Source organism: Meleagris gallopavo, chromosome 3, assembly GCF_905368555.1.
Source record: "Meleagris gallopavo chromosome 3, MGAL_WU_HG_1.1, whole genome shotgun sequence".
Taxonomy (NCBI): domain Eukaryota; kingdom Metazoa; phylum Chordata; class Aves; order Galliformes; family Phasianidae; genus Meleagris; species Meleagris gallopavo.
This window is the reverse complement of record NC_139406.1, coordinates 14378673-14400633: the sequence shown is the minus strand read 5'-3', so window position 1 is coordinate 14400633 and position 21961 is coordinate 14378673. Positions and strand designations below refer to the sequence as shown.

At 39.7% G+C, this 21961-nt stretch overlaps 3 protein-coding genes across 18 annotated transcripts in view; 2 read left to right on the top strand and 1 right to left on the bottom strand.

Annotated features, from left to right (window-relative positions):
• The window catches only part of LOC104910128 (uncharacterized), a 105666-nt gene extending 93796 nt beyond the window's left edge, over positions 1–11870 (bottom strand). For 8 of the 12 annotated variants that reach the window (XR_014882327.1, XR_014882318.1, XR_014882326.1 and 5 more), the window contains exon 1: positions 8997–9840. The gene's annotated coding sequence lies outside the window, so the exon portion shown is untranslated. Of the gene's footprint in view, positions 1–8996; positions 9841–10890; positions 11063–11206 lie in introns of those variants that run through there. The other 4 variants (XR_014882323.1, XR_014882324.1, XR_014882322.1 and 1 more) reach the window with 3 other exon arrangements.
• LOC100544228 (heterochromatin-associated protein MENT) lies at positions 2783–11211 on the top strand. The gene is made up of 7 exons (XM_085220317.1): positions 2783–2989; positions 4122–4208; positions 5745–5882; positions 7565–7682; positions 8239–8381; positions 9836–10003; positions 10810–11211. The coding sequence occupies exons 1-7, from the start codon at positions 2822–2824 to the stop codon at positions 11209–11211; spliced, it is 1224 nt and encodes a 407-aa protein (XP_085076443.1). The 5' UTR covers positions 2783–2821.
• On the top strand, positions 11858–21896 carry LOC146544618 (serpin B6-like). 5 transcript variants are annotated; one of them, XM_085220308.1, is made up of 8 exons: positions 11858–11993; positions 12900–13003; positions 13880–14056; positions 15614–15751; positions 16899–17016; positions 17244–17386; positions 19561–19728; positions 20643–21896. In XM_085220308.1, the coding sequence occupies exons 3-8, from the start codon at positions 13889–13891 to the stop codon at positions 21045–21047; spliced, it is 1140 nt and encodes a 379-aa protein (XP_085076434.1). In that variant the 5' UTR covers positions 11858–11993; positions 12900–13003; positions 13880–13888; the 3' UTR covers positions 21048–21896. The 5 variants fall into 5 exon arrangements, with proteins under 5 accessions (XP_085076434.1, XP_085076433.1, XP_085076435.1 ...); XM_085220309.1 differs by having other exon boundaries at positions 11971–12038; XM_085220310.1 differs by lacking the exon at positions 11858–11993 and adding an exon at positions 12060–12200.
• Positions 21897–21961: the final 65 nt, after the last annotated feature.

Below are 21961 nucleotides of genomic sequence, written 5' to 3'. Positions count from 1 at the left end.
CAAAGTGAATATCAACATAAAATTTAGTTTTAGTTCAAAACATGGTTTTGTACTCTTCATACTAATGTTTTTCCACACAGGTTGACTGCATGCTGGTAACTGGTTTACTCTGCACGTGTCATAATTGTGGGCAGAGGGCAGTGCTAAGGCACTCCTAAGTAACCATACATGTAGTAGAAAATATAGATAATGAGTGCAAAGGGAATGGATCGATGTCTTAAATCCAAGTCATGTAGATAAAAACTGGAATTGCTAAGTACAGTTTTAGTAACCAATTACATTGGTTAAAATAAAATGCCTTTGTACAGATAACTGTCTTGCATTATATCTTTACTTATCTCTGATTTCATACAATCTGCTACTTCTACTCTCTACTACAAAACAACAAACAGTTTTGGTAAATAAAATAATTACAAGCAGAGCTTCCAAGCAGCTTTGCAGTGGCCCAAACTTTCCCCATTCCTAGAAGATAATAAGCGTGGCACAGTGCAGGGCCTGTAGGTTATCAGGCTGAATGACAGGGTGAATGACACTAACAGCCTACCTCAGTACTCCTTTTCAGACAAATCTTTGAGATTAGCTTCTCTTAATTCCCTTCTTCATAGGGTAAGAAGGTGAGGAAACTGTAAAATTATTTCAACATGGCCCTCGTCAATGCACTGTGACTATTCTTTTCTGCAATTCCTACATACTTGCAGAAAGGTTGTGAAGGGGACCACTGGGAAAAAGGCATACTGGGCTTCATGTTTCAGGACACACACCAACTAACAGTGGTTTTGAATTGGCCTCTCTCCCTACATCTCTCTCTATAATTCTGAAAGCCAGTGAGAGATAAGAAATGGGAATAAATGAAGGAACAGGAACATTAACACAAGAAGAGGATGTTGGGAAGAGAAGGGAGGTGCAACCATTTCTACATTTCCAAAAGTATTCATTGCCTCACAGACCGCCACAGATCCTGACTGAAGAAACATCTTAACTCTTCCCTCTCTCGCAGGATTTCAGGTAGTGTAAACATTCATATCTAAATAACCAGCTTTATTTTGACAGCCTTAAAAATTCCTATACATTCTCCAGAATGGAGTGGGTAAATGGTAACTTAAATGTCATGCAGGGAAATGGAGCGATTCAAGTATTCATACAAACAGCAGCCTTTAGGAAAACACTGCACAAAGGGCACAGTGTTCACGATGCACATCCAGACTGGGCAAAGCCTACGCAGCCTGAGTGCAAAAAAGTGTCCTGGCTTGCAGGCAGGGTACCCTAACCACCAGGCTACCAGTAGATTTAGGATCAGAGGACTGAACACAGAATGCAGATGATAATGTACTCCTACCGATCCTGGAGTTTAACACACGTGACTGCATGACTCCATACTGCAGTGTTTTAGACAATCAGCACTATTCAAGCCTCTGCTTTATTCATGTTAAGTAACTACTGGATCAGCGTCCAGCCTTTTCCTTTCCTGGATGACCAAAGCAGCTATTAGACAAGCAGTGTTCATACAAATGCACATACTCAAGCCCTAGAAATGCTCGATTGCTGTGTGCAGATTCAGTTCTGACGTGCTCTGGCAATATTGGAAATACTGGCCTGAAATTCTTTAAGCAAAAACACTCAGTTCAGCTGAGTTCCCTCAATATGCTCTGGGAGTATCTACCTGATTAGCTCCTCCAGGCACAATAGTAAGAAATACCAGGCTTAAGGTAAAATGCTTAAGGTATGAGCTAGGCCGCCAGGCAGTCACCTCTGAAGCACACCTGAGAATGATTCAAAGCTGTTTTGGAGCACTGGGAAGCTTTGAAATACAAATTTAAGAATCCCAAAAGCTCCAGCTATCTCTAAGACTGAACAGTAGCTGGTTTTGGGGACTGCTGCTTTTGATTTAAGCATGTAAATTGTGAGTGAAGCTGGACTGAAAATTCCAGTCATTTTCACGGACCTTATGCTTAGCCTTTCACTCGATGCAATCCTGCACTGACAATGGAAATTTCTGAATTTATCCTAATATTTGTCAACAGTACTAAATTCATCTAAAATATGTTAGTTAGAACCATGGGTCTGTTCTGGATCCAGGTATGAAAAGTTACTTTAACCCTGGGGTTTCTACGTTCTCGTTATTATTTGATTTTGTCCCATAAAGACAGAAGCAGAAAGAGAAGGGGAAATCTGCAGGTTCTGATAAACCAGCATGAAACCAGAGCAGAGCTGTCGCTTAAAATGGGAACTGTTTGGAGTTGTATGTAAGACACAAGAGTTTACTTGAAGAACAGTCATTAACAAATCCACCTACAGTTGACAAATGTAGGCCTATGTTCACAAAGATCTAATAACAATCTACAGATCTCCATCAGCCTTCTAAAGCATGTGACAAATGGCATGAACTCACAATACTTCTTTCAGCAGAAAATAATGAAGTTTAAGAAATAAAAGCTCAGAGCATCACAGTGGGAAATATTTCTATTTCACTCCCTCAGAATGGAAGAATAAATCTATGAAAACTTTAGTAAACGCTTTTAAAAAACAATTTTGGTTTGTGAAAACATTCCTAACTAAAATAGTATTTATCTGATGATGAATAAGTGAAAGAGCTGAAATAAGAATATAAACATTTGAGAATGATGGGAAAGGGAGAGATAGCGCAGGTCTTAAAAAGAGACTTGCTATCTGACTGTACTTGGCATTTTGGCCATTACAGGGCCACACCAACAGTAAGCTTCCAAGGGTGCAAGCGATTTCCCACCAGTAATTTCCCATTTTTTTAAATATGAAGGAGCAGTCATCACCCTTCTCTGCTCATCATTTGACTCAGGCTGTACTGATGGAGTCCTTCTCAGCATCAACCAACAGCTTCAGTGTGGACCTTTACAAAAAGCTGGATGAAACATCGAAAGGACAAAACATTTTCTTTGCTCCTTGGAGTATTGCAACTGCTCTCGCTATGGTCCACCTGGGTGCAAAAGGTGACACGGCAATGCAGATAGCTAAGGTAAGCTCTGAAATCAGCAGTGTATCACTTCAAAGCTGGCTCCCACATGACTTGCATTATTCACTGCCTACACAGAACAAAAAGGAGCAACATGAGAGAACAATGATTTGTTATCATGATAGGTGCAAGAAATAACACTGCATGCAGGCCTGCAGAACACTGTTCTTCCAATTTATTTCCAAGAGCTCCCTTCTCTGCTACTACCTCTACATTCAGCTTACACTTACAGTTGGCAGAGAAATGCAATTGGTCTGGCAGAGTGAAGTTACTGACATTAGAGACTGTCTTATTCTCCACACCCAGTTAGTAAGCTCACTGAACGCAAGCTTGGCTGCACAGCAGTAACATCTTTCTTTGCTTGTGACACGGTTAGCCCATAAATAAGGTAATACACCCATGAAGAAGGAACGGTTTAGACTGGATATCAGGGGGAAGTTCTTCACTGAGAGTGGTGAGGTGCTGGAACAGCAACGTAGTGAGGCTGCGGATGCCCCTTCCCTGGAGGTGTTCAAGGCCAGGTTGGATGGAGCCCTGGGCAGCCTGGTCTAGTATTACACATGGAGGTTGGTGGCCCTGCCTGTGGTGGGGGGTTGGAGCTTGATGATCCTTGAGGTCCCTTTCAACCCAAGCCATTCTGTGATTCTATGAATAATAGGGGCATACTAGAAATGAAAATATGATACCACTTATGACTTTTGCAAAAATTTCAGTGGTGTACTCCTAGATCATATGCATTTACATATGCATTTCTCTGTGTAATGTACTCGAGTTGTACATTGGTACCCCAGTAGTAAGACTCTGAACCACACCGTGTTGTTTGTTCTGACCGACAATGATCTGAAAATAAATTCCACATTGCTAAGCATGACTTCACCATTTTTCCAAATAAATTCATGTCTGAGCAATCATATTGATTGTTGTTAAGTAGTAAATATGACTAAAATTAATATAATTATGATATGGTTATAGAATCTAAATCTGGAGTAAGGTCTTGTTCTCTATAACTTTAAAAGACTTACAGGGAACAATCACTGAATTATCCTAAGTAGAAAACTAACATCATTACGTAACACTAGAGCACTTTTATCTTCACAGAACAAACTGTCCTAAGGAAAATGTATCACTGCCACAGGTTCTTCATTTTAACCAGACTGCAAGAGAAGAAAGTCCTTCTGAGATGACAGCACCTTCTATGGGGAGACCAAAGAAAAGAGACATGGTATTTATTTTGACAAGACTCACTGGGATAGCTCAGCACAACTGCTTTAACCTTCTAAAATTTGTTTGCCTATACCGACTGTCCTATTTCAGTAAGAACTATACATAAAAAATGTGAACAAGCAGGTAATATTACTGTAAAATTCACAAACTGAGAACTTCAAAGCAGAACACAGACGCTAGAAGCATTCTGATGGACTTTCACACTTTGTTACTTGCTTTTAGTTGGTCTGTGACAATAGGAATAACTAAATATTCTTACTAACTTCAGGATTTTTTTTTTCTGGACTGTAAAACAGCCATTGCCTTCACATCTGACTCCAGTCCTGCCCTCTTAAACTCTGTTCCACCTTTGCCGTGCACGCACACATCAGACAAACAAAATTCCCCTCTCAGCTAACACACACTGATTCACCCTTGCTCATCAGCTCCACAAAGACTTGACAGCAGGATGAACTGCACAGAACTTTTTTTTTTTTTTTTTTTTGCAAATGGACTCCTTAAGCCTCAAAGGTCTGTAAACTCAAACATTTGTTTAGCACATTTCTTTAGCACAGAAACTAAAGGAGAGCTCAAAGAAACCAAGTTAGAAAACTGGAAATAAAAAGGAGTGGTTACATCATTCTCCATCTGGATTAATATTCAAGATAAATCATTATGTCCACGTTCATTTTAGCTATTCACTGCCTTTGTAAGTTGTAGCAAGGTCTGCCTGGTGTAGTCCTCCAGACATTTCTGTCCAGGACCTCTTCACTATGTCCCCATTGCCTTGCAAAACCTATCTACTATCCTGTTCTCTGACTACCAAGTTCTTCCCCACATGTTCTTTCTGGAAGACTGTATCTCAGCTTGCATGAAAAAATACCAGAGCAAGGAATGCCTCCTCACCAATCTTATGACAAGACCCCACGCATGAGCAGCAAAGAATCTCAGAGTCTCACATGCAGTGCATGGTATTTGCCACAGAGCAGGCAATTATACTGAACTGGCTCATAGGGAGCAGGGGACGAGCAGCTTACCCCCACAGTACTAAAGCACAGCTGACAAGCAAGCTCCTGCTCTCTAAAACCATCAACACTCGCATTCTGGACAGGTTCCTTCCAAATTCCAAACAGCAACAGCAAAATTCACATCAAACAGAAAATCCAAATCAACATTAGTGACACTGACATTAGTGTCTGTCTGAACAGAGTAGCTCCCCAAAAGCTGCAACGTCGCCTTAATGATTTCTGTAATAATCAAAATTAGGCTTGAGTGTGACTGAAATGAGATGACCCAACATCCCGGGTGCACCATCTGAGGACAGCTGATGTCCTCAAAGGTGTAAGAAGCTCCACAGAATGAAATCATAACCCCACAGACATAAAACAATTTACCCAGTTACATACAGTGCTGCAAAAGTGACAGATACCCAAAGAAGAGCTCCATCCCTGCACACACTTTTTAAATTGAAATGACCTGGGGATTTTAAATAACCACAAAAGGTGTAGTGCTTCAGACATAAATATTTCCATACTAATTGGTGCCTCTTTCCAAGGGTCCTGAGTATGACGAAACTGAAAACATCCACTCTGGCTTCAAAGAACTCCTTTCTGCCATCAACAAACCCAGAAACACTTACTTGCTGAAAAGCGCTAACCAACTGTTTGAGGACAAGACCTACCCATTACTGCCTGTAAGTTGAGCATTTCTGCTTAAGAATATTTTTACATAAGGAGTATTTGACATACATATCTGACAATCACGATTTTCCAAATGTTCTGCCTTTTAAATCTACTGCAGCCTTTAGAACTATAAGAGTTCTACAGCTGAACTACAGGAATCTATTTCCTGCTTCTCTTAGTTTCCAGCCTTTTAAACAAGACCTTTCTCCGTATTCCCATGGATATCAGCTTCTTCAAAAGCCTTTGGTGAGAAATCTTCCAAAATGCCTTTTGGTAATCCAGATTGGTCGTAGTGGTTTGAATTTGCAGGCTTCTTGATACCCTCAAAAACCTCCAAAAGATTTGTGATGTAGAACTCCCTATTACAAAATGCTGTTCCAATACATCATGCTTATCTGCATGCCCAGTAGGCCTGCTTATTCATTTGCCCTGTTCAGACTCACAAGTTTGTAATTCTCTGTATCTTTGAAATCTTTTCAAGAAATGACATTGTATTAATCACCTTCCAGTTTCTTGGAAAGTACCGTTAAATGAGGTTACTGCTCTTTCATCTCGGAGGTAGTTTCAGTCTCCTGAGTAATTACTCAGTCATTAAATTAAATCAGTCCTACTGAATGCTCGTTGCTCATGTTGCACACAATTTTGTGTAACTATGGTTTAAGACTAATCAAGGAATTTCCTGGTGGGAATTTCCATGAACAGCTTCACAGAAGACGGCAGTGTAAAAGTCAGTTCTAGTTTATTCTACGATCACATTCCCTTTGTTTGACCGTCTACTGACCTCACAAACTCTTGGCAGCTTTCTTGACTCTGAAGCAAATCTTAAAACATTGTTTCAACTGTATGTGAAGTTATTCTTCCTCTTCTACTGAATATCATAAAACATAAAAATATACTTCAAGTTATTCTGAGAAATCAAAAATAATTTTTTTAAAACAGTGGAGAATGTTTATTTCATGGGATCTCAAAATTGCAAATTTGCACGTTGGATTTAAAACACAAAAATTTGAAGTATTGTTTTCTGTGAAACTCAAATACTGAATTTTGATCAGTCCTTGCTTATTATTTAATATAGAGTCATAATCATAGAATGTCCTGGGTTGAAAAGGACCACAATGACCATCTGGTTTCAACCCTCTGCTACGTGCAGGGTCCCCAACCAGCAGACCAGGCTGCCCAGAGCCACATCCAGCCTGGCCTTGAATGCCTCCAGAGATGGGGCATCCACAGCTCCTTGGGCAACCTGTTCCAGTGCTTCACCACCCTCTGTGTGAAAAACTTCTTCCTAATATCTAACCTAAACTTCCCCTGTCTCGTTTAAAACCATTCCCCCTCGTCTTATCACTATCCACCCTCATAAACAGCTGTTCCCCCTCCTGTTTATACACTCCCTTCACAAGTACTGGAAGGCCACAACGAGGTCTCCCTGGAGCTTTATCCTCTCCAAGCTAAACAACCCCAGTCCCCACAACCTTTCTTCATAGGAGAGGTGCTCCAGCCCTCTGATCATCTCAGTGGCCATCATCACAGAATGTATCAGAATTTATTTTAAGGGTTATCTAGTTTCAAATGAATTACATTTTCTTCAAGTATGTATCAGTAGATTGCATAATCTGTTGAAATTATCTTTTTCTACTATTTTTGTGCTTAAATTTAACTATATATGCACACATTTTCTATTTCTATCTTTCAGAAATTTTTAGAACTCATCACAAGGTACTACCAAGTAAAGCCACAAGCTGTGAACTTCAAGACAGATGTAGAACAAGCCAGAGCACAGATCAATTCCTGGGTTGAAAATGAAACTGAGCGTAAGTATTGCTTTTACAGTTTTTTCTTCTCTGACTTCAAAATAATCTGCATTTCCACTTGAATTGCTCTTGTTATAAGGGATCCATAAAGGATGGAAACTGGGGGGAAATGATGAACAAACTGCAGTTAAATGTCTTGAAGTATGCCTACCACCAAAACTAACTGTTGCCTCTTGCAAAGTCTTTCTCTCTTCACATCATAGCCTCTTCTGAATTATTTCTGTTCATAAGGAAGCAGAAGTAGATACTGGATGAGTCCACTCTGATTAATGAAGGTTTTACTTTTGCAAGCTTCAACTGGTTGCAGCTAACTTCACAGAACTTCCACGCTTTACACACTTAACATCTTTTAATACTAAAACTGAAATAAATGTTTTAAGAAATGGTGATGCTTCAAAAGCCATTTATATATGTACACCATGAAAAATGTACAGGGAAAAAAAATCTCCCAATGCAAACACTTTTGCTAGATAGCTAGGCACAGAGAAAGCACATCTGAAATTGGTGAGTCGTGCAGTCATACTGAATTAACAGTTCTATTTGATTGATTTTTAAGGGAAGATCCAGAATCTGCTACCTGCAGGATCTCTTGATTCTCACACTGTATTGGTCTTAGTAAATGCTATTTACTTCAAAGGAAACTGGGAAAAGAGATTTCTGAAAAAAGATACATCTGAGATGCCCTTCAGATTAAGCAAGGTAAATTCCTTCAAAATGTCTATTATTGCAGAACAAGAATCCTTAAATATTTCACGTGCATTTCATATGCCACTGCAACACCACTCATAGTAGAAGCAGATGGTATAAACTCTGAGAACAGCAACAGTGAAAATAAATCAACAGTCTCACTTCTACAGATGCACAAGAATAGGATTTTCAGGTAAGTTAGTAGATTCTTGGAACCAAAATAATTGAAAACACCATGGGTAAGCAGCTTAAGGATAAGAGGAGATTTCTCTAAGTACTGAGATACCATTTTCAGAAGGAATTCAGTTACTTCTGAGAGCAGTACTTGGACACCTAGGTCTCTTTTCATGCCTTTCAGACAGAGGCTGTATAATCTGAGCTCAACTAATCTAAACTATATGTTCTTTCCAAATACCCTGCCCACTGCCTAGAACCTCATGTGGAATTTTCAAGAGGGTTTGTCATTTTAGCCAGGTGCATATGGATGATGTGTTCATCATGCACTGTGGGCATGACCGAGCTTACAGTATTTGAGTGATTTGCAGACAATTCGCAGTAGCTGACAGCATGCATATTTTTGGTTTGTGTCAAAGGTGAGCAAAAAGAATTTTCAGTCGAAACACTTACCTTGTTTGACATAGATTATGAGTGCAAACACCTTTCGTATGCCTGGTGATGTGAAGCAATTGCGTCGATACTGTGGTTGTGATATCTGAAACCTACTACGCTACATGTGCAGTTTTAGGACCTGTGCACACGGTACACAGAAAGGGTTTCATTCACAGGTGGCTGATAGCAAAGCCTGCAAACAGATAAGCTTTTGCACTTGTGTAACAATGGAAAAGAGAGAATGGATGTATCAGCGAAGGTCCCTGAACACAATACAGCATAAGAGTTCAGAAGATTATTGTGTAATACAATTTCATTTGGTAATCCAAACTTCTACAGTTTGGGAAAGAGAAAAAGCTAGCAGAGATCACAGCAAATATGGTTCATAGGTAAATTCAATCAATCAGTACTGTCTGGAAGTATGCAAAAGAGCTGATAACATCCAGAGAATGAAAGTCTGGATTTTTTTTCCTTCCAATCAACACATTCACTCGAGAAACGTAAAGTTTGGGGAAAAACTTGAAACATACAAAGTAGTTATTTGCCTACCAAAGCTAACTCTTTCAAAAGAGCGAGAAATATATTGCATGTAATTACGTTATCAGGTAGTGTCCATGCTCTTTTTTTTTTTTTTTTTTTGAAAGATCTCTGTGACTTAGAAACAGGAGAAATGGCACTGGAAAAGTATTCAAATGATGCTGAGTCTTATACTTGTTTACAATGTTTTTGCCTTCAGTTCAGCAAAGCAAGTATTTTTTTGCCATTCACCTTATGGAAAAAGTACAACTTACCTTTTTTTTTTTTCTTCTTCTTTTTCTTTCTTTTTTTTTTTTTTTAACATCTGAATCATTTCACAGACCAAGACTAAACCAGTACAGATGATGTTTCTGACAGATACATTTTTAATGTTCCACGAACAAACAATGAAATTCAAAATTATTGAGTTGCCATATGTGGAAAATGAAGTCAGCATGTTCATACTCCTACCAGATGACATCAGCGATAACACTACTGGGCTGGAGCTGGTAAAACTGACATACTGCGTCACATGCAGTACAAAGCACTAACAGAAATCAATGAAAACAGTGAGGAAGAATGAACTTCAAATGACACAATGACTTCTCAGCCTAGGCTTCAGGATATCTGTTAATGATGCAAACATAATAATCTACCTGAGGATACACCTAAAAAAGTATACTCTCTCAGCCTATTTGGTGCCCCCTCTTCTACCTCCAGAATAGCAGAATAATGAAAGCAAGAACCAAGTCTAAATCACCATGTCCTAGAATTAATCTTCTGAGAGCTCTACTAATCAATTTTATATCATCTGCAGTCCAGATTTCCACCTCATATTTTGTAATGATACTTCTCAAACTCAGAGCTGACTACCTTGACCCATGAGGCGTCAGCAGCCACTCATGATCATGCCAGGATTCACTTCTGAATCTAAATACATCAGGGCAAACATTTTTTTATTTGTTCTTGAGTCCCATGCATTCCACTTAGCACTACTAAGAGAAATGGCTTACATATTCACACATACCAAGCACTTATTAATATGGTTAAGCTGAACACTGCATAAAAGCAATACTTCTCATATCCGCCCCCAAAATAATTAGTCTGAAGGTTCACTCTACACCTCAATGCATTTAAGGAAACAGACAGGAGTATAGATCACTCAGCACTATGCAGGATCACATCCTAACAGATGTTCAGCTATACCTACAGCTGGTAGTTGGACCTTTTAAATACAGAGCATTAGACACCAATGTGTGCATGCCTTCTTTTTTCCTGCTGTATCATAACTATATTCTTATAAAATTCATTGCAGGTAGAAAGAGAGCTGACCCACAAAAAATTAGCTGAATGGTCAAACTCAGCCAGTATGATGAAAGTTGAAGTGGAACTCTACCTGCCCAAGTTGAAGATGGAAGAAAATTATGATCTTACATCCACTTTGAGCAACATGGGGATACAAAATGCTTTTGATCCTGTTCAGGCTGATTTCACAAGGATGTCAGCGAAGAAGGACCTCTTCATATCAAAAGTTATCCACAAAGCTTTTGCGGAGGTCAGTGAAGAAGGTACTGAGGCAGCAGCTGCTACAGGTGTCCTGGTGATGAGGTCAAGAACACCTAGAGTAACTTTTAAAGCCGACCACCCTTTTCTCTTCTTCATCAGACACAACAAATCCAAAACCATCCTCTTCTTTGGCAGACTCTGCTCACCTTAGAGTTACTCCCTGCTCTACAGAGCAGGAGATGCTGGCTTGCCGGCTCAGGGGCAGAGCTCAATACTCCTGCTGCAGCTGAGGGGACTGAGACCTGCACTCTTTCTATGCATATTCCACAGCCTGAGGCAAAGCTTCAGCTACTTCAGGTAGCTATAGCTGTGCCTGTGGGTGCGTTCCATCCCTTCCCCTTTCAGCAGTGCATACAAACACGAGGCACTCTCTTCGCTCTCACAAAGCACCTGATTCAGATGCATCTTCACACTTCCACCCTGCCATAATTAGCCCCTGCTCCTCTTTAGTTTTTCACTGGCTCTTTGCGTTACAAACACAGTCTAAGCTGAAGTCTTCACCAGTTCACCTCCATTTCACTGACTGCCCCGAAGAAATAGCAGGCACATGCTCCTACACGGGCTGTTTCCTCACACAGAGTTACAAGTGTGGCAGAAGAGCCTGACCCATGCTGCTGACTTTATACAAAGCAGCACCTACTTCAAAAATAGCAGTACTAATAATAAACGACCCCTCGCAGCTTAGTGGTGCTTTCTGTCGGCTCTCCCAGAAGCGGGAGGCAGAAGGGGAAATCAGGCAGCGAGGTGAGGACCGCGGAGGTACGGACGGCTCCGAGCTAAGATGGCCGCCTCCCACCGCCGCGGGGAGGGCTCAGGGCTGCCGTCCGCAGCTGAACTCCAACCCGCTCTCGCACGATGGGCGGCCCATGGCTGGGGAAAAACTTCCGGGAGAAGGGTGGGGCAGAGGTCCGAGTAACGCTTGTGCTCAGTTGGGTGAGTGTGGAGTGTCTGCGCCGTCGTTTTCTGCGGGAAGCACGGGTTGGTTTTTTGGAGGGGAGACGGCGGCGTTTCCCTCGCGGCGGCGCGCCGAGCGGTTTCAGCGTGTGAGGCTGCCGGGCGTTGGCCGAGTGCTGGTGGGCCAGCCTGTCATCCAGCCCTGTCTCTGGGTTTTGTGGCAAACAGGCGGAAATCGATGGAGAGGTGCGAGCTTCAGCCTGTTCCTGAGCCGCAGGAAGAGCGTGGCCAGTTGTGCTGCGCTAGCCTTACTAGCGCTGTAAGGTGCTCGGCTTTAAAACGCTCCTGTTTCAGCCAGAATAGGAGGACTGCTGCAGTCCGAGTTTTCTTTTTATCGGTGTTTTTATGGTTATGGGCAGAGGGAAAAATGAGTGCAGCTGCAGCTGGTGAACATAGTGAATTCTATGAATTCTACCAAGAATATGTCTTAGAGGAAACGCCTGCGGAAACTTGCTGCTACCTCTTGTTTGAGGTGATGAATCATTAATACAAAGTAGGTGTTGGCTCTGTTTTGTAGCAACACCAGGCACTGCCTTAGGGAAAAAAACAAACCGTCTTTACTACTAGTTGATATCCTGCAATGTCTGCTGGCACTTATCTGTAATTTACTCTGCTTTCTGGCACTCACTGCACCTTCCTGCCTGTTGTATATGTAGTATAACTTTGGGCTAGTTAGCTACCTGCTCGGCTGACGTATGTGAAGTCTGACAAGCACTTAGCTACGTATGTGCTATCAAGTTCCCAATAAATAGTTTACTTTATTGTGTCTGTTTCCATGATGTAGATAATAAAAGGCAAACTGCAGTGGACTTTGATTTTGTACCACAGCAGGAAACTGCAGTAATCCGTCATGCTGACCAGATAAATTCCATTTGAATCCTGTAGATAGACTCATTCACTTGGCTTCTGGCAGACTGGCTGCTAGGTCTAGAACGCAAGTGAAGAAGTAAGGTTGAAGGGAATACTGAAGATACGCAGACTTTGAGAAGATGAGTTTATAATTCTGCTGTTCTGATGCCTTTCTGCTTTGGTTTTCCTATAAGGCAAGTAATTGTCTTTGTGGAGTCAAAGGATACTTGTTCTGTCATGTCCTAGTATGCTCATCTCAAAAGATGTAGTATTATTTATTCCGTGAAGAAGACCAATGACTTTTCTCACTATCAGAAAGACATTGAGGCCCCGGATTGTGTCCAGAGGAGGATGATGAAGCTGTGGAGGGTCTGGAGCACAAATCTTACAATGAGTGGCTGAGAGAGTTGAGATTGTACAGCCTGGAGAAGAGAAGGCTCAGGGGAGATCTATCACTCTTACAGTGAACTGAAAGGAGGTTGTAGTAAGATGGGGGTTGGCCTCTTCTCCCAGGTAGCTGCAGTAGGATAAGAGGGCATGGTCTCAAGTTGTGCCAAAGATGGTTCAGATGGGATGTTATGAAAAACTTCTCAGAGTGGTGAGGCACTGAAAACAGGCTGCTCAAGAAGGTGGTGGAGTCACGTCTCTGGAAGTGTTTAAGAAATGTATAGATAGGGCACTGAGAAATGTGAGTTAGCAGACATGGTGGGGATGGGTTGACAGTTGGACTTGATGATCTTAGTGGTCTTTTCCTACCTTGATAATTATCTGTTTCTGTGCCAATGGGAATTGTTCTTGCTACATATGTATTTTTTAAACATAAAAACAGTAACTCCCTCAAGTACATTGTATGGAATTTAAAATATTTATTCCACCAAACCAGTTTTTCATAACGTATCTTTCAAATCAAGATATTTGCTGTATGGTTTATATTGTGAAATGTAAAAGACAGAAAGAGTTTGTCAGTTTGTGATCAAATAAATTTAAGCCAATCTTGTTTTGTTTTCTTCTCCTAGCCTTTGAATATGGATAGCCTCAGTACAGCAAATTCCACTTTTGCTCTCGACCTCTTAAGACAGCTGCGTGAGAAAAGCAACACAAAGAATCTGTTCTTTTCTCCTTTTAGTATTTCTTCTGCTTTGTCTATGATTTTGTTGGGTTCGAAAGGTAACACTGAATCCCAAATAGCAAAGGTACGTATCCAAACTTAATTATTGGATTTGATGCATATATCATCTATTTGATAATATATAAACTACAGATCTGAGATTTGTGTTGCAGTCTGTGACCTCTAATTGCTAAATTGTTACAGTCATTCTGGCCTCAGAGGTCAGAAGTCTTCCTTAGGTATGTACGTAAGCAGAACCTGTTTCTACAGAATATATGTACAGGAGGACTTCCTGCAGTGTGAAATTAAGAGATTCCTGGTTTTTGGGGTGTGTGGGTTTTGTTTGTGATATGGAGATCTTCCTTTTATACGTCATTAAGAGGCAGCTGGGATTTTTTTTTTTACTTATATATTTGTATTTGTAGAGCTAGAAATGAATCTCCAGTAAGAGAAAATAATTAAATAACTTATTCTATTATCTTTTTTGGCTTAATATCAGACTATACATACTTCAAAAATGTAGCCAGATAATCAAGGGGAAAAAAATCCAGCATATAGGCATGTCACGTTAAACAGTCCCAGATTTCAAGAAACAAACAAACAAAAATAATCAGTTGCTTGTTCAGTGTACTAGCTTATGTTTTCACAACCTGTAATCTTAATCCTGGAACTTCCAGAAGAAAAAAGTGATACAGGGCTAAGAACATAGCTCTGAAGTTCCAGTGAGTACACCAGCAAAGATTCAGAACAAGGCAAAGCTGCATGGCCAGTGAAAAGTAATGTTCATAATGTAAATTTGCAATTAAGTGACCTGGAGAGGAGTTTGAGAGTGCAGTGGTGAGCCTGTTGGGTAAGGGTAGGGTCAAATCTATCATTAAGTGCAGTGTAGTTTATTCTACATTCACTAAGGTGCTGCCTGGCTCTCTTTCTGGTATTGTAATTTGGAGTAGATCATCAATACTTTTTCATTTGTAGCTATAGTAGTAGTGAAAAGGAAGAATGAGGATGAAGCTGAGATGTTGTTTTATTGGGAATTTAAATATTTGCCTGTGTTAACCTCAGCTCCAGCTGTGTATTTCCTGTTATCACTTGAAGGATCAGGTTTGTATCTAAGGTATTAAATAAGATCCTTTGGTGCTATTATAATCAATGTGAAAAATTATGTGAAGTTTTGGTTTTTTTAAACTTCAGGCTCCTTTTTTTCTGGATTTTAACTGAGTTTTGCTGGGTTTTGTAGGGCAAAGATTGTAAATCTCTGTAGTTCTCTAAGAACTACCATGTGCAGCATTAAGGAAAGGGCAGGATGTGTCTGCACTCAGACTTCTTTGGAGGCTGGATAGATTCCTTAGAAAGCAGGGAGGTGAACCAGGTAACCTTCATAGCTCCCTTCCAGTCTCAACCATTCTGTGATCCTCTAACATTTGAACAGAATGAAGATAAATACACTCACTTTTCAGCAATATAATTTCTTACTCGTACGACATCTGTTTGGGTACATTGTATGTGACTTGTGTTAGAAAAATCTGCTGGCTTCAAGTCTCAGACTTTAAGCCCAAAACTCATTTAAAAACAAAACAATTGTGCTGAAGCAAGTGTATCAGAGATGACATGGACTCCACAGAAGGTATTTGTCTCTCTGCAGGTGCTTTCTTTGAACAAAGCTGAGGATGCTCACAATGGGTATCAATCGCTTCTCTCTGAAATTAACAACCCTGACACCAAATACATCCTCAGAACTGCTAATCGACTTTATGGAGAAAAGACATTTAAGTTTCTCTCAGTAAGTAAACATTAAATGTGGGTGTTGTGAAGTATAATGAACTTGCTAGCTATTTCTCTTGAAGATTAGATAAAGGCTTTGGGTTTCACTTTCCAAATTTTTCTAGGCTGAGACCTACCAACCTGACAGTCTATGCAAAAGGCAGGATATGAACTGAATGGAGAAGCTACTTTTAGATTAGATGAATGCACAACTGGTGCAAAACCATGAAATTCATCAGACTCTAAATCTTCTGGGTTTCATTATCCATTTTTGGTGGGTTCTAGGGTCAAATGATTGACAAATCTCCTTGCTTTTGATAACCTGCTACTATGACAAAAAATAACTGTTACTGCTGTCCAGCGTGGGTAGAATTTTGTAGTTTCTTTTCTGTTAATTAAGTAATCCAGAGAACATGCTGAGAGGAGTACGTGACTCTCTATATTTTCCTTATAAGTGTATATACACTTATAAGGGTCATAAGTACTGTTATTCATTTTTCTTTAGAGCTTTCCTAGATATAGAGGTATGGATCTAGTTTCTTTTGAGAGAGTGTTACAGAGTTGTATGTCTAAGAAGTCCTGCAGGAAAACAAATGCTGTTCCACTGTCACTATGGTGCTCTCTTGTTATTCTTACTAATTTATAGTCTGTTTTTAATGAAAAATACTGGTTTTATTCCTCTACTAGATTAAAATTATGTGGATTATACCCTAAATGTTTCATCTGTGAATAAGATGTCCCTATATTAAACTCACTATATATTCTCACCATAATAAAACAAATTGCTTTCCCTCCAATCTGAAAATTTTCTGTTAGCCTGGGAGTTTTAGCAATGAAGTTTGTATAGGGACAAGCTTATAACATTGTATGTTCTCTCACTCAAGCAGAAAGAAACAATCCAGACAATCATTTTTCAGTTGAGTACTGTAGAATGTTCTGGTATACTAAAGAAGCCATTTGACTTAATAACATAAAGGGAAAGATAATTTCTAGCTCAAATAGGTGATAAAGCAACTGATAAAAACATGTCAGACAAAACCTGAATGGCTTTATATGAAGCTGAGGGAAGAGAGGAAATAGATCTTTCTCAGTGTACTTAAAAAATATCTGTGACTGAATGTCAGTAAAATATATTGCTAAAAAGCTGTTTCGAATGTTTATGGCAGTCATTTGTAGAATCGAGTCAGAAATTCTACCATGCTGGCCTAGAACAGGCTGACTTCAAAAATGCTTCAGAGGATTCCAGAAGGCAAATAAATGGCTGGGTGGAAGAGAAGACTGAAGGTGAGTGTTCTACAGAACTCCCTGCTGTCTTTAATGTCAGCCAGGGCTTGCATAAACAGCTCTGTCAAGGTGTAACACTGTCATTTTTAAACAAACAAAGACCTCAGCCATTGAGCTCTGTCTCTGGCTGGGACAATTCCCTTATCTAATCTATCATTAATACTTATTAGATACTCTGTATTACAACAGTCGCTTACGTACCACTGTTCAATTTGTGTTTCCTCAAGGTAAAATTCAAAAACTGTTGGCAGAAGGAATTATTAACTCAATGACCAGACTTGTGTTGGTGAATGCTATCTATTTCAAAGGCAACTGGGAACAGAAGTTTGACAAGGAGTGCACAAATGAAGTGCCGTTTAAAATTAATAAGGTATGATATGTTAATATGCTGACAATACAAAGTAACACAGAAGGAAAAAACTGTTCAAGTAGAGTTACCTAAGGTAGTCTGCATGGAGCTCCCTATATTCCATCCCCTTAATATGAACACTCTCTTTGTTTAGCTTCCCTTAAGTTTCACATAATTACTAACAACTTTAATATCACACATTGATTTTATATTCTCTCCTTTTTTCCTTTACTCCTCTTGTGTTTGAGAAAGGTGGCATGATACATGAACTTAGAACTGTAGAAGATGCTCGTATGAGGCTGCTACACTATTTGTGAGTCATGACCAGTTTCAAAGAAGTTCATGAACTCGACAATTTCAGTGTAAAGTTTGCATGGGCAAAGAACATTAACAGGTTCTAGGCAGAAAAGAACTTCCACGTGTGCAGAAATGTCTGAACACAGCAGTCATCTTCAGTCAGAATGCTTTTCTTTTTGCTGTGTTTCTACCACTGAATTGATAGAAATGAAGTGAGAGGAAGAAAAAAATCTCTCTCCTCTATAGGCTTCCATGCTTGACTTTCTTTTGCTTTTGAAAGTACAGCATGACAATTGAGGAGGACTTGTTTACAATCATTAATAGGCGACGGCTGCCCCTTAGAGGTCATTTTCAATCTCTGGATATCAACCCAGGTGTCGTGAGGGTGAACTGGTAATATGAATTGCTTAAGAACTCACCTGCTTAAAATAACCACTATGCAAAATTGAAACCCTTGTGCCTAATTTCAAACCGCGGTATTTATATCCAAGAATGCTTGAAACTGCTAATAGCACTTTTCAAGCAGGGAATAGTAATATTGCTCTTGCCATGCTGTATGCTGTAGCACTTTAGAAACCACTGGACTGACTTATTCCTGTTAGGAAGGGAGGTTTATTATCAATTTCCCACAGACATGTCACACAAAGCCCAAGCTTACGTTCTTGCCTAGAGCTTTTTCCTTTTCCTCCTCAGGAGGCAAATCCAGCGCTGTTTCACTGGGTATCAGTCTCAGCCTAGCTCTGAGATTACCTTTTGCTTTGCAGACACATTTATTTTGAAAACTGCAGTTTTTGGGATGCAGATGGCTATCAGGAAAAGTTGTAAGGTGTGAGACTGGGGGATGCTGCCTTGGCTCATCAAGTAACACGCTTTTAGATGTGCAAAGAGCCACAAACATCTTTCCTTACAAAACTAAGTTGCTTAAATTTCTGTTTTCATCCTATTAATGAGTAATCACCAGTGAGCTACAGAACTCAAATAAGCAATTAAAAAATCCAAGGTGCAAACCTGAAGTTTTAAGCTAGTTATTTTACAGTCTGTCCAGGAGTAGTTACTTTAACATACCAATAGCCTTCTAAGCATTCTGTGACATCTGTTTTATCTGTGACTTTTGCACTTTGTTGTGACTCACTGGATGATGCTAGCATGCTGTGTGGCCTTTTCTTTGCTTATCCATCATTTTTATGTGTCACTGATTGCTGTTGCAAAATCATTTCTGACATTTTGTTTTCACAGTCAATGGCAGTCATTTATAGAATTGAGTCAGAAATTCAGTCTCAATAGTCTTTCCTTTAAAAACAGAAAATGGTGAAGATAAGGGGAAGAAGGGATTAGGCTCCACTGAAAAGGAGGGAGATAATGTAGACAAAAGTAACTGATGCTCCATGCAAAAATGGAGAGAGATGGGGGAGAAATGGATAGTAAGAAAGTGAAAGATTTATCCCTCCATGTGCCTTTTAACAATTCAAAGTGATGCTAGAACTTTCCTAGCATTTGTATTGCTTTATGTCGTAGTACTTAGAACCACATGGAGTGAAATGAAAGTATCTAAGTTGAAATTATTTTGTATTCATTTAAAGCAAGGGGCATAAGCTCTGTTTACTACCAACTCTGTTTAGAGCTTATCACTACTTCTAAAGTGAGGAAGTATGTATTCTTGCTTCTAAAGCAAATTTCACAGATATTTCCACACTAGCAATTACCAGTTAAATCTCAGGGATTCTTACTACTTATCTCTTGCTTTACAGGAGAGTGACTGTGCTATACTATGTTATGCAGTGTACTTTGTTCTCTGTGCAGTCAAATAGTAAAAAGCCCTAAGTAACTGGATGCCTGTTTCATATATTACAACTGTTATGCCAGCCCAGTAGTAACTCTTGGCATCTCTTTGTTTTTAGAATGAGACCAAACCTGTGCAGATGATGTTTAGAAAAGGTAAATATAACATGACCTATATTGGAGACTTGGAGACCCAAGTCCTTGAGATCCCTTACGTTGGTAATGAACTCAGTATGATCATTCTACTCCCTGATGCAATTAAGGATGAATCTACTGGCTTGGAAAAGGTAAGTTGTTGAGCTCAGTGCAAAGGCAGTTTGTGTCCTGCCTTGAAAGAGAGTTTGCTATCATGTATGGGTTTACAGTTCAGTTCCAGAGCTATTGTATCACTGATGCTCAAGACTGACTGAAATGCTCCTTGTGTTTCTGCCCCTAAAGTGGCATGCCATTTATCACTACTGGCCAAGCTGTGTGCTGCCCCATTACTAAGAGGCTCTGAAAGAGGCCTCTTACTCATCAGAAGCAGGAGTTAGCTGTAGTTATGGTGAAGCCATAGTGTGATGAGCACCAAATGAGAGGGAATTGGGGCAGCTTTTAGGAAGTCCCTATTAGAAGTTTCACAGTTTGACTCATAGGTCTTCTTACTGAAGACATGGCAGGTTGTCACTGTCTCTCTACTTGGAAACATGCTCACAGAATATCCAAGTTCCCTTCTGTTATGTTGATAAGATACAGATCATGCTCTGGCCAATGAGTTAATAAGTTGTTTTTTTTTTCCTAATGCTGACTTTTAAGGGTGTTGTAAGCAGGCTTTGTCACCAGCCCATCAGCTGAAATATCCTGAAAGGCTGAAGAACTGGGTTTAGTTTGTTTGGGACCTTGTCATCAGTTCTCCTGTGCCTTTACTTTCCATATGTAAAATAAGGTTTTTACAAACTGATAATGTTTTATAAACTGAACTTTACTGTATCTACCACCCCCCAAAAAAATACAGAATTGACCTCAGCTGAAGCAGTAGCCTCTACTAAGAAATAAAACTTGTGCTTTTGGCTTGAGACCCTGTAAGCTCCTGAAAAAGATGCATATTACGTGTAATGTAAACACATACACAAGCAAAAGTAGAGATTAGTGTAAAACTGTGACTACTCTTATTTTAATTATCTAACGTTGGGTTGTTTTTGTTTGTTTTTTTTTTTTTAAGCTGGAAAGAGAACTTACATATGAGAAGCTGATGGATTGGATTAATCCTGAAATGATGGACAGTACAGAAGTGAGGCTGTCATTACCCAGGTTTAAACTAGAAGAAAGTTATGATCTGAAACCCATCCTGAGCAACATGGGAATGCGTGACGCATTTGACTTACAGACAGCGAACTTCTCAGGAATCTCCTCTGGTAACGAGCTTGTGCTCTCTGAAGTGGTTCACAAGTCTTTTGTGGAGGTCAATGAAGAAGGCACTGAAGCAGCAGCTGCCACAGCAGGGGTGATGATGCTCCGCTGCGCTATGATCGTTCCCAACTTCACTGCCGATCATCCCTTCCTCTTCTTCATCCGGCACAACAAAACTTCCAGTATTTTGTTCTGCGGCAGATTTTGTTCTCCCTAAAGAGACAGAAAAGGCCATTAACACAGTAATGTGATTTCTTTTAGGGTAGAACTGCTCTTTTGCACTAACTGCTTCTTTCCGCTGTGCCTGAATCCACTTATCTGGTTGTCATTTTGGGCTTGTGTAGAGTAACAAAGCTGTTTCTGCATACACAGCAGCTATAACTTAAAACAGCTGCCTTACACTTTGCACTTGAGTTGTTTTCTTGCTGGCACAAGAAACACGAACATCCCATTTGCTCAGTGAACTTCCTCCTGTCATGTATTTTCTATTGCACTTTGCTTTTTGTGGCCACCAGATAGCAAGGCAACATTAAAAAAAAAAAGTTGATTTTGTTTCTGACTATAGTGGAAGATATCTTAGGCTCTGCTCCCCATTTTTCTTCCTATCCCCACTTATTTTTAACTTTTTCTTTCTTCTTCAATGTTTCAATTATGAAGGGAGGCTTTGGCAAGCTGTTTGTAAGAATTACTAAGCATCTGCACTAGACAGAGGTTTTATTATAACTGGATTGCACTTATGCAAGAATAGGAATAAAAGTTTTGTCTGTAACAAATGATTTTACAGGTTTTCATGGAGTAAAGATTCTTATCTTAACATCACATGTGCCACCTGGGAATATTAGCTATCACCTGGTTCATTAGTCTTTTAAAAAAAGAATGTTTAAAAAAAAATAAATGCCTATGCAGTATTTAAGTGACAGAGCTTTATTTTTTTTTCCCAATCTTTGTACATTTTTACCTATTCTGGGTTTGTTAAGCATCTTCATTAAACTGGATGCCAAAGGTTTCTTAACACTGTGATTTATTTGTTTTGCTGTTCTTGAAAGAATAAACAAACTTGTTGTGAGTGCTGTGGGAGTCTGTTTCTTTTTTGATCATAAATATTGCAATTTTTTTTCACGTCTAGTGTGA

Coding starts and splice junctions, on each gene's coding strand:
- LOC100544228 (XM_085220317.1), top strand. CDS start 2,822: ATGGAGTCCTTCTCAGCATCAACCAACAGCTTCAGTGTGGACCTTTAC. Junction 7,683..8,238: donor GGTTGAAAATGAAACTGAGC/GTAAGTATTGCT, acceptor TTGATTTTTAAG/GGAAGATCCAGAATCTGCTA. Junction 10,004..10,809: donor ACACTACTGGGCTGGAGCTG/GTAAAACTGACA, acceptor AATTCATTGCAG/GTAGAAAGAGAGCTGACCCA.
- LOC146544618 (XM_085220307.1), top strand. CDS start 11,916: ATGGGCGGCCCATGGCTGGGGAAAAACTTCCGGGAGAAGGGTGGGGCA. Junction 14,057..15,613: donor CTGAATCCCAAATAGCAAAG/GTACGTATCCAA, acceptor GTCTCTCTGCAG/GTGCTTTCTTTGAACAAAGC. Junction 17,387..19,560: donor TGCCGTTTAAAATTAATAAG/GTATGATATGTT, acceptor CTTTGTTTTTAG/AATGAGACCAAACCTGTGCA.